The sequence below is a fragment of the Gopherus flavomarginatus genome, chromosome 3 (assembly GCF_025201925.1).
Source record: "Gopherus flavomarginatus isolate rGopFla2 chromosome 3, rGopFla2.mat.asm, whole genome shotgun sequence".
In the NCBI taxonomy this organism is placed as follows: Eukaryota; Metazoa; Chordata; order Testudines; family Testudinidae; genus Gopherus; species Gopherus flavomarginatus.
This window is the reverse complement of record NC_066619.1, coordinates 108,425,828-108,438,626: the sequence shown is the minus strand read 5'-3', so window position 1 is coordinate 108,438,626 and position 12,799 is coordinate 108,425,828. Positions and strand designations below refer to the sequence as shown.

Below are 12,799 nucleotides of genomic sequence, written 5' to 3'. Positions count from 1 at the left end.
GAATTTTACAGGGTGGTTTTATGCTTTTGTGGAAGGATCATTATAAAAGTGATTTTATTATTATCATTATTATTATTATTAAAACAATCAGGTTTTTGGTTTGAAATAGAACAAGCAAGTCATGTGTCATGAAACATCATCAAATAGTAAGCCATTACTAGTGAAGTACCACAACTCAGCCATTTCAATAATTTCCTTGAATGCCCGACAATCACCCTTTTTCTTTTACTCATGATCCTTGCAGTGGAACCATCCTTGGAGTTGGAAAGAGCAATTTCCCCTCTCTCATCTCTGCTATGGCTCTGTCTACTGCTAAATCTAGTTTGTTTCAAGGTTCAATTTCTTCCCACTCACATTTTACTTAACAGCTTTCTTTTTTTTCTCTCCCCTCCCCATATCCTTGTGTAGCCACACCATATCTCACCTCTCATCTGGAAGGCAGAACTACTGCCGTTCCCATCAACTAGAAGGTACATTAATCAAGATGGTGTTCTTTTGTAAAACCAGGCTTCATGAACGATGCTGGATCGTACAGGCCCACAGTTCTTTAGATGCGGTAAGTCTAATATTTATGGACTTTTTGTCTCACAATGCTTCCACAGACAATATCTATTTTATAACAGAACAAAATATGCAACTGCTCTGTATCTGGAACTCTAACATCAATGAAAGTTATGCACAGAGTGTGGCTGCAAAATCAGGCCCATTTAAGCAGTACAAAAGAGAAAAACAACAATATTCTAAGAGTGGTGCTCCTTTCCAAGATCTTGCTACTATGGGAAAGAGGGTTATGAGAGAGGGAACGAGGTCAGATGCACTGCAGAATAAATAAAAGCAAATTTAGCCATAACGGAGGCAATAAGACTCTAGAATACATAGTACTTTCTCTACTCATGTTCGTTTTTGGATCATATCAACATAGAAATATGTTTTAGATGCAGAATTATTAAAGCAAATAAATATCATGCAAATCTGAAACAGACTGAGAAAATATTAGCAAGGCGTTTACAGAAAATAAAAAAATAAGGCAGCAATTTAAACTGTAAACTGATTTTTAAATGATGGCCAGAGGAGGAAAAACAGAATTTTTGATTTTTATTTAAAAATAAAATTTCTAAAAATACAGTACATAATACATGTCAATACAAATCAAAATATTCACAATGTAACTTACATCATTCTGGAAAGAAAAACAGAAACATTACACAAATGAAACAATCATCAAAATAAATACAAATCATTGTTTATAAGGTGGATACACATTTCACGTTTCGATTTTAATAAAAAAGAATACCAGAGCAAGTGTTTTGGTACCATTCTCCTCAAACATCACGCATTGATTATTTATGCACTTCTTTTGCTAAACTTCAGCACTAGTCATTCTCAACATATCTAATGTAAACAGTATTAAAGTAAATGGAAACAAACAGAAAACACAACAATAAAAAACAACATGCAGATTAAGTGAATTACAAAATTCAGAAAGCCCAAATTACAAAATTTGATATAGATGGCTACAGAATATATTTTATTATGGCACTTAGGTTGAAAACCATTCAGGAGACAGAGTATCTATATAATCTTCAGTATTGCAGACCTGGGAAAGTCAGTTTATGTATATTCAGAAAAATATTGACTTTTCCCACAAATGTGCACATATCTTGAAGTTTGCCTCAGATTTCCTGTACAACTTGAGAAATGTATATCCTACTTTAGGTCCAAATTATGCTTAAGAGGTAAACAGGTAGAACTCTACTGAAGTTAATGGGAGCAACAGAGCAGATTTTGAACCTTAGGTTCAGCAAGGGACTACTCATGTGTTTCAAGGTAGCCATACGCTTAAGTATCTGCTGAATCAGGCTCTTATTGTCTGAAACGCTCAGCTACATTGTACTAGTTTTTAGGAATGTTTTGGAAGATGCTTTTTAAAATATCCAGTACGGGATAAAGGCATAACACAACAAAATAGCTGATTTGGTCTTTGAGGGCAGCTCTTCTCACTCTGTCCAACAGCACTCTCCACAATTTTTTTTTTTAAATATAAACAGCAGCACTCTCTGACCCCCAAAAGGTTTTGAAATCTTACCATTTTGACCAGTCCAGATCATAATTAGCCTTAATCCAAGAGAAATGACTATTTTTCCTTTTATAAAGACAGGGAACAACTGCCAGTATGTATTCTGCACTCTTAACGATCTTCAACCTGAACTACACACACAAAATTGAACAAAGTGTTTAATTTACAGTATATTGTTTACAATGATAATACCATTTTGATATAAACAACATACATGTCAGGCATCTATTGCATTTCATTTGGTTTTCAAATATCTTTGAACAGTACTGAAATTAGCTCTTGTAATCGGTGTATTTTCAGAACAGATTACCTTGATAATTTAATTAATTCAATCTGTGAAGACAGAACCAGTTCTTCCACTCTACTCCGCGCTGATTAGGCCTCAACTGGAGTATTGTGTCCAGTTCTGGACACCACATTTCAGGAAAGATGTGGACTAAATTGTAGAAAGTTCAGAGAACAGCAACAAAAATGATTAAAGTTATAAAAACATGATCTATGAAGGAAGATTGAAAAAACTGGGTTTATTAATCTGGAAAAGAGAAGACAGAGTCGACATGATAACAGTTTTCAAGTACATAAAAGGTTGTTATAAGGAAGAGGGAGAAAAACTGTTCTTAACCGCTGATAGGACAATACGCAATGGGCTTAAATTCCAGAAAGGGAGGTTTAGTTTGGACATTAGGAAAAACTTCCTAACTGTTGAGGTGGTTAAGCACTGGAATAAATTGCCTAGGGAGATTGTGGATTCTCCATCACTGGAGATTTTTAAGAGCAGGTTAGACAAACACCTGTCAGAGATGGTCTAGATAATACTTAGTCCTGCCATGAATGCCAATATTCATTTGCGATACTAGAAAAGACGGGATGCCCACCAACGTTGTTTAGTCTTATATGTTCATTCCACAACAACATGAAAGCAACTGTCCAGTTTGATGGGTCCACTTCAGACAGCTTTGAGATGAAAAGTGGAGTGAAGCAAGGATGTGTTCTTGCCCCTACACTCTTTGCAATCTTCTTCTCTGTTCTATTGAACTTTGTGTTTAAAGACATGAAAGATGGAGAGTATCTCCACACAAGATCAGATGGGAAACTCTTTAACCTGTCCCGACTTAAGTCAAAGGCCAAAGTCAAAAAGGTGCTTATCAAGGAACTTCTATTCACTGATGATGCTGCCCTCATAGGCCACAATGAAGATCTACTACAAGAACTCATGGGCCGCCTTTCCAGTCCCTGTCAGGCATTTGCTCTTACCATCAGCATCAATAAAACAGTTGTATTAGGACAGGGGGTTCCACAAGACCCTTCAATTACCTTGAATGCAAACCAGCTAGAAATAGTCCAAGAAGTCAACTATTTAGGTTCTACAGTGACCACCAACCTCTCACTGGCTGAAGAACTAAATGTTCTCATTGGAAAGGCTGCCACCATTTTTAGCAGACTAACTAAAAGAGCACGGAACAACTCAAAGCTTATCATCCTCACCCCTCTCAGGTATGGTGGGGAATCATGGACAACTTATGCTTATCAGGAGAAAAGGCTAAACAGTTTCCACCTATGTATGATAAAGTTACCAACACGGAGGTTCTTCGAAAGACAAATTTACCAAGTGTGACAGCCCTGCTCAAGCAGACAACTGTGCTGGCTGGGCCATCTGAGTAGGTTGGAAGACAGGCGCATACTCAAGGACATAGCATACGGGGAGCTATCAGAAGGAACAAGAACAACAGGACGTCCCAAGCTTTGCTATAAAGGCACATGCAAGAGACATATGAAGGAATTTGGAGTTGATCCTGACTAATGGGAAATCTTGGCAAGTGATCGTAACAAGTGGTGCCATCGTCTCCATCAGGGTATCAGGGTCCATGACAGAAGCTGATTCCTACAGCTTGAAGAGAAAAGAGCCCATAGGAAGCAAGCAGCTCCCAACCAAGATACATACATTTGCAATAACTGCCAAAGATCTTGCAAATCTCGGATTGGACTATTCAGTCACGAGACATTGAAAACCATCTACATCATAGGCTGCAATTCCCACCATCTCTCACAGATGAAAGGATGCCAACAAACATGAGTGCAGGGGACTGCACTAGATGACCTCTCAAGGTCCCTTCCAGTCCTATGATTTTTTAAATGACAGAATAAAGTGTGTCAGTGTAACATGGATGAGAGAAATCTATTACATTGTGCACAAGGAAAAACTTAAGTGACTGAGATCAGTGCCACGTAATTTGCTCTCAAAACCCCAGTTTGTTGAATTATCCTGTAAGTTAACTGAATTGTGTCAGAATAATTCAATTAAATGGCAAAAACATACTTTACTATCTGGCATAATTGCAAAACCATCCATAATTAACATTTAAAATCAACTATGGCAATAACGTCTGGATACTAAGTTTTGTTAAACAGAAACTGGTCTGAATGAGATTAAATCTTATTTTACAAAGCATATGTATGTGAGAACATAAATTTCCCAAGTGGACAAAACCACTGTTGGTGCAACAGTCAGGATCTCCAATTACTAAATGCTACTGTAGTAGTACCAGGACACTGCATATAGCACATTTAGTCAGGAAATACTGACTTAAGGCACCCACAGTTTAAAAATAACCTGAATATTATGTGTGTGTCAAAAACAATGCTGAAGATGTACAGTGAGTTTCTGCTGTGTTTTACTACATCATGAAAAAGCAGCACTAGCTCAGAATCCACAAAGGAGTATGACAGCTTTTCTGCATGTTTGCTTACACAGAACCAACAGGGAATTACATATCTCAGGATTTTAAGTAATTAAACCCCTTGCTCCCAACCCTAGAAGACACATTAATATGTATTTACAGCTGCACCACAACAGAATAAAAGAAATGCAACTAGAGAGACTGAGATCTAAAAATAAAAATTTACCCTACACCTTCTCAGGCTGTGAAACCAGTGACTTTTCCGGTTGCCAAAGAGAGCCTTGCATGCCTGCAGCAAGAGCTAGTCAGTGGTGGTGTTCACATTACTTGGGGACTGTAATCAAGGTGCTCAGCCCCAGGGTGCTTGGGAGCAGAAGGACTGAGCTGGGCCTATCTATACCAGCAAAATTCCTATGTTGTAGAATAATCTTATAACACAGTATGATTTTGTCTGCATAGATAGGACCAAACTACATTATAATCAAGTGAGCCCTCAAAGTTCAGATCCCCTGTTGTCAGACTATGAGTTAGTGCCTCACAAGAAAACTTCAAACCTAGTGAACTTAAGCAAACTTAAGTGAACTCTGTGCAAAGGTTTTCGTTTTCACACCACACTCATCCTTACGATGCACACTTAACAAAGTGCTGCAATATGCTGTTTAAATGTAAAAGTGACTAGAAAAGATAATAGATGCAGTTCAGGACTTCAAGGCAATGGTGTCTTGATTTTCAGAGAAGTGAAACACCTGCAGCTTCCATTGGCTTCAGCTGGAAATGTGGGTGCTTAGCCCTTCCAAAAACTCAAGTGTTGTATGGCAGTTGTATTTAGACACAGCTACCTCCTTCCCAAATAAAAAGTTTACATGTGTCATTACAACTGACAGACAATTCAATTAGGCAAATTTACTCAGCAATACAAAGCTACCCAAAATCAGGAGCGGACTAATGCACAAGGATCTGGGCCCTACAATTTCAGACCTCCAAATTGTCTTTTGATGAGCACTAGACACCATGGCGCTGCCTATACTTTGTTGCTGTCTGTTTGGCACACGTGGAATCTGAAGGCAGAAGAGGGACAGGAGGATTGGGGCAATGAGGTGAAGCAAGTTTTTGTTCTCTTCTCAAATCATCATGGCTCCTGACTACTAACCTGATGCACACAGGGATAGCAACCTGAGGCCTAGTAGAATGCAGCAGTGTACACAAAAGAAGCACTGAAGAAGCTAAAGAGGATGGCACAATAGCTGCCTGTTGTGATTGACAGTGACCTGGAAAAGAAAAATCCAGACCAAAGATGGTTGGGTGAGCTGAAGTGACAACCCCTGAGATATTTGTAGGTCTGACCCACAAAGACACCTTTCACTGAGAGCGTGTGGATAGATGGAGTGTTTGGTCTAGTTGCTTTTTAGTAGCAAATTCTTGGTTACAGAATGTAGTATAACAGGGGTTCTAAAACTGGGAGTCATGAGGTTAGCACCTGGGAGGTCGTGAGCTGTCAGCCTCCACCCCAACCCCTACTTCACCTCCAGCATTTATAATAGTGGGTCGCACTCAGAGGCTTGCTGTGTGAAAGGGGTCACCACTACAGAAGTTTGAGAGCCATTGTAGTGTAAGGTATGATGGCCTGGTAATAGAAAAAGACTGGTACTAACTAGTTTGAAGGACAAATGCAGAACATTAATTTTTGTTCTCAGAAAATTAAATAAAAATTTCTGTTCTCTCAATCACAGAAGTATGGGTGAAACAGAAACTTGTTATAAGCCTTGGTAAAGCAATTAATTAGTTGATTATTCCACTGTACATAACAAGGCTATATTAGCAAGAGGTGGGATCAATTAATGTCCACACTGCTTCAAGCTATTCTTTTATCTTTCAGTATTGGATAGAACTGAGGTACACTTAGCTATTTCACAATAGTTTAAATTGTAGCTATTTTACACAGATTAATTATTATTATTTATCCTCACTGTGACACAAGACATAGACCTTATGACACATATATATGGAAGAAGTGACTATTATTTCTCAGGAGGTCAAGACTCCACCATATTTGGAACAGAACGTTTAGTCTTTTTAGTAAAGGGATGTTATATCCAGTTGGAAAACTGGGCTCAGGACTAATTATAAACACTGTAAATTACCTCTGTCTTGTAATACAGGTGGTTAGTTAAAGCTACAGTGGTCTCTTATTATTTGTGGTTGGCAGTAAAATCAAGTTTTGGGAAAAGGAAGGGTATAGAAATCATAGACATGTTAAATGATATGATGTATCTTCTACATGACAGAAAAGTCTGCTATTTTTGTATTGATGCGAGAAAGGTTGGCAGATTATGTACAACTTATAAAACAAGCATAATGTTTTGCTGTGAACTAGTGAAACATTTACATAACTAATGTTTCACTGACTTATTACAACAAATAATCTGTAGCAATGATGCTCAGGTACCATCTTCATGATCAAGGCTCCTTACATAGATAATTAGAGGTTTGCTACAATACAAACTGCAATAACTCTTTGCTCATTACTGAAGAAAAATATCATTCGCATATTTACTGAATAAAACTAGGCAACACAAGATGTGCTTTTAAAGAGTCCTGTGTTAGTATTATAAGGTGATGAATGGAAAAGAGGGATATAGTGTACATATAAATTGTATAGTTCCTGCTGTTTGCATCTTGTTCGTAATTTACTAAAGCTGAAACAAACAACTCTTTTGGCACCATCCTAACCTTCTTTTTGTTGGATATGAATCTTTCTCCCTCATTCGTCCTTTTATAAGATCCAAGATGCACAGGAGTTTTCCTACTGCAAAGTCTGTCCGTCCATCCATGTTCTTACATTGGTGCCCATTATTTTACATCCTTTGTAGCTATTCTGAGTCATGTCTATTAGCTGCCTGTTTCTTCAGTGAAATGCAAACCTGATTAGTAATAAGTTACACCCAAGAGTGAAAAAGAATATTTCTTAACTTCACTGCCAGCCAGAACTGTTTTTAATAACATTTACAGAGAAATCATTCTGATGTGGCACACTCATTTAAATGCCCAGCACCAAAGATATGCTGTTGGCCAACATTTAACTAGGAATCTTGCTTCGATTTAGTTTCAGAATGCCCATGCTAGTAGTTGAGATGTTTTAAGTGTAATTTGAAACCACTAGCTCATAGCAAAAGATGTTAAATGTTCCAAACACCTTATTGTCCAGACTCCGACCAACCCTTCTGATGCCATACTTCTACTACATCACAACATCCCGTTGCTGAAAAGGAAACAAAATGTTTCCAGAGCACTCTCAGAGCTTGGATTTCCATTTGTATGCTACAGTAAATTTAGCTGTTATTGTCTCATAGTTAATATTTCTACAACAGTCAATGAAATGCATACTTATTAGTAGGCAACCCCGTAGTACTGTTCATATTCACAAGGTTTATGAACTTTATAGCTTGTCTATATGAGGAGTTATTCTAGAGTCGCTATTCCTGATTAACCACTTGTGTGGACACTCATTATGGATTAATAATTCACACAGGGAGTGAAACAACTACTCTGCATAAAATTAATAAAATCCTACTTTAATCTGAATTAATTTCCCTGTGCAGCCAAGCCTTACAAAAGAGTAGATTAATATTAAAACCTGACCAAAGCCGCAATACAACAAAAAGGGAATAAATGCAAGAAAATAAATAGCAGCTAGTATCCAATACTGTTCTAACCTCTTCAGGCTACTTTGAAACGTGGTTCTGTCCCTCTTCCAATTTTGATGATATCCACAAATTGAAACAAGACTGAATTGACACCAAAGAAAACAGGCAGTTGATAGAAGCAAATAAAACTAGCTACATGGGGTATAATATGAAGAGAGTTTTTTTGTTTTGTTTTGCTTTAAGATTAAGTGGTCAAATATATCCTCTAAACAGTGGCCACAAGAGCCCCAAACACAAGGCTACAGCTATAGGGAGAAATGTTAGTAACACTACTGCTAGAAGATCCTTTACATCTGTGACAGAAGCAGCTCTGGAAATCACAATTTCAGAACAAATGCTTTAATAAGTGAATAATATGAGAACGCTCTTGCCCTAAATTATCAAAAATGACAAGTGATTTTGGATGCCTAACTTCAGACATATTAAAGAGGCCTGATTTTCAAAAGATGGATACTCAGCACGTTCTGAAAATCAAGCCTCTTAAAGATGTCTCAAATTGGGCCCCGCAAAATTTGAAGATTTTATAGAAATAAACAGCAGAAATGCAAAATGGGGTATAAAATGAAGCAGATCACTCACTACTGACCTAATAGGATTCTGTATAACTGAACATTACAGTTGCTGTGGGCAAAGTGTGGGAATGGGATTCAGAGGCTGAAAAGGGAGAGGTCTACAAGAAAATCCATCACTGTGGAAAAAATCTGAGACCCTCTGCACTTTAGCATTACCATTCTCACATAAAACAGTCAGACAAAATTTAAGGGTGTATCACGAAACATGAGAATGAGTATGTGTATTTCAGCAACAGTAACTCTGATGCTTTATTTTTGAATTTTAATGTACAACAGATTGCTCAAAAGGAAAGTCGGTATTGGGTTATGCAATCTATATTCTGCCTCATTTGACAAAAAGAGTATAGTTATATAAACCACAGACCTATTCTGAGGATTTGCAAGAGGTCTGACATGTTTCATTTTTATCTGAGGCAAGACAACAACAGTGCTTTTGTATTTGGGATATAAGCTAGAGTCGCAAGAATATAGATTCCTGCAAACCACATACTTTGGGTGTATTGTTTTCTGTTCTCTCCAAGTTATGGCTCCAAATCATCACTGTCCGAGTATGAGGCCTCAGCAATCTATGAATTATAACTGCAGGGACATCATCTCTTCTCTAATACAAGAGCTAATGTCATTGCATGACTTGGCCAAAAGAGGGCACTTGGGGAACAAGAGATGAAAAGCTCTCCTTAAGACTTGAGTATGTGTCAACTTCACCACAAGCCCAACAGGCCAGAGTCCTAAACCATACTAGGTAAAAACACCTGCTAATCAACCAAACTGGACATCTTGTAAACTGCAGATATGCATATGTTTATACATATGTACAGTTTACACTATATACATTCAGACTTTCTTTATTTTTAACTCAAGATCCGTGTCATTTTAGGATAAGGTCACAATCTAGTTATTTCCTCTTATTTGGAACATATTTACAGAATATTAGATTTAGACTAATTACGCAGACAAAAAATAGCAAAGATTTCATGCTCCCATCATTTCTTGTATAGGTACAGTTTACCAAATTTAAATGCACTGTTTACAATTCATGGTCCAATACTGCAACAATTCATGTACTGCAAATGTGTTTTCCCCAAAGTTAAATAACCGAAAGGAAGATATAAGAAACACAGAAGGAATAAATGTACATTCCATAATGAGTGAGTCAAGGACATTTAAACTTGTTTATCTTCTCTTTAATCAAAGGCTCAGTGCTTTAAATCAGGGTTTCTCACGCTTTTTGATACCAGGGACCAGCTTGCTGCCTTCCTAAACTGTATCAGGCAGATCTCAGGGACTGGTAGTTGAGAAACACTTATTTAAATGATACAACCTGCAAACTACGCTAATTCATTATCAAATAAAAAAAATCCCAATCCTATATTTAGATGCATGTGTTTTGCAAAACACGTTTAAGCAGAATGAAAACCCAGAGTGTCACAGGGAATACAACAGGCTACTTGCTTTTTCTTAAAGGAGATGCAGCAGTTACTTTATACAGTGCTCATTTGTAAATTTCAAAGGCCAGATCAGCATTTTCATCACCTCTTTGGTTTAAACAACAGCCATAAGACTCTCCCACAAAGAAACTAACAGTGAAAGAGAGAGTGAAAGGAACTTTCTCTCAGAATTCTAGAAATCCCAAATAGCCTGAAATATATAATTTTCAGCTTATGTCTTGTTTGCTTTGACTATTCACTATTTGTTATTCATATTGTATGGTAGTCACCTAAGTTGCATGCTGTTATTTCTGCTCTTAGATTGGATGATAAACTTTTTAGGCAGAATAGTGAGTAACGCAGACTATGAATTTTATCCTTGTGACAATTCATGAACCTTTCAAGATTTCCAAATACCTGACAATTGCTGAGACATACATGAACAACAAATAACACAATGTTCTAAATCATAGCAAAACAAAGGCAATACTTCTATTTGTGTATCAGTTTACTATTTGACCAGCTCTAATCTTAAGGTTAACATTTCTTGTTAACCACTTCTAAAAAGAAGTGACCCTCCTATCCCAGAAAAAGAGCAAAATGGTCCCCTGTCCACACAAGACACAAGAGGAAATTAGTGCAGTTCAATTACCCTGTTCACACAGAAATTAATGCTTGTCTATAACATCAATATTTACATATAAATAAAATACTAAAAAAGTATATTCCATACGCGTTGCCCATTATACATAAACACCTGAAAAGTAATTCTAATTCTAGTTCTAGCAGTGACTAACCAAAACAAAATGTTAAGTATAACTTTAGTGACCACACACTACTTTCTATATTCATACATGATACCTTATATTGACTGATTAAACCTCATTTTTTAAACGTATGTACTCTAATATTCGTACCATATCGATTATATGTGGAATTATTGCAAGTTACAAGGAAGTCCATGTGGAGAAAAGGGAAAAACATGCTTTATATCTGCATAGTTTCCCCTATGGTATTTGCTCTCATAGCTTTTACTGACACAAGGACTATGATAACTTATTGTATTAAGACTACATTTTTACAAAAGTGAGAACATAAGATACAAGATCTCCCTTATATATAAAAAAAAACTTCTAGAAAAAGTTTAGGAAAAAGTCTGCTTCTGTTAAAATACCACCTTTTTCCAGTGCTGTACTGCATGATTAATATCATGCATCATAAATAAAAGAAAACAGAGAATTTTAAACACAATTAGCAGAAAAAGACCTTTACATAATCCAGATAAATCTACTAATAAAAAATACTAAAAAATTAAATGCAGAATGAGACACTTTGTTTGAACTCTATTAATCTATGTAAACTTCAGTGTATCCTTAAAAAAAAAATCAAAATATCCAGTATCAAAACAAAATTGGGTAACATTGTATCTCAATCATTTATGTTTTTTTTATTAACCTCAAACACACAAGAATTCCCTCTGGAAAACTAATTTGAAAGTAAATATGCCTTAAACTTAAACTTAGAACTAGTACTAATGCCACAACAGAATCAAAATCACTATTAAAATAAAGCCTGGAGCACATTATGATGTCTAAGATTGGTAGGTGGATTTTAACTGACTTGAGGACTGTCATAGTTCTATTATCATAAAACCTGTAACACACTTCCAGCATGGAGGACCCATCTGTGCCCACCATCCATCTGTTTAGACATGATTGGCAAAGTGGTAGGGAATTTGCAGTGGTTGCCTCTGCCTGAAAGGAATAAACCACAGGATCTTCCAGCGAGTGCCAAAAACTTCTGAGAAGGTCTGCTGCCATGGCTTTGGGGGCCTCGATCTAAAGAAGACAGCATTATTAGTGAAAGACAGCACTCCCATGGTGCACTTCAGACAGCTAGAACAATATAGATTGGCTGGGGATCCATTACTGGACTCTGATGAATTGTGTCCCAGCATCACAAATACAGCTTTTCTTTCATTATGACATGCAGCTGAGATTTAACTTTGGATAGGAGAAACTGAATCTGTGTCGTCAATCAACTACAGGCAACTTCTGAAGGGGAGGAAATTCTCAGGAGCAATTAAACACGTCAACAACACAGTAGCAAGTGTCTTTTGATCTGTGCTTTAGAGACAAAATATAGTTTTGCTTGCTTTAGGTAGGCAGGGAAGAAGAATAATCTGTACCTATTTTTTTTATAAAAACAAGTATGAAAATAGTGAACCACTGCTACAGAAAAGAAACAAAAGCATGGTAGCATGCAAAAACTATTACCAGTGCCTTCAGTTTTCTTTCATACACATAATTTTTAAACTTTACTAGTTCTTTATGTTGTACTT

General features: G+C 36.8%; 1 protein-coding gene across 6 annotated transcripts in view; it reads right to left on the bottom strand.

The window, feature by feature from the left end:
- Positions 1 to 1,072: 1,072 nt before the first annotated feature.
- The window catches only part of ZDHHC21 (zinc finger DHHC-type palmitoyltransferase 21), a 64,274-nt gene continuing 52,547 nt past the window's right edge, over positions 1,073 to 12,799 (bottom strand). For all 6 annotated transcript variants that reach the window (XM_050943206.1, XM_050943205.1, XM_050943208.1 and 3 more), the window contains one exon: positions 1,073 to 12,296. In XM_050943206.1, coding sequence (XP_050799163.1) covers positions 12,164 to 12,296 — 133 coding nt within the window. In that variant the 3' untranslated portion in view covers positions 1,073 to 12,163. The remainder of the gene's footprint in view (positions 12,297 to 12,799) is intronic.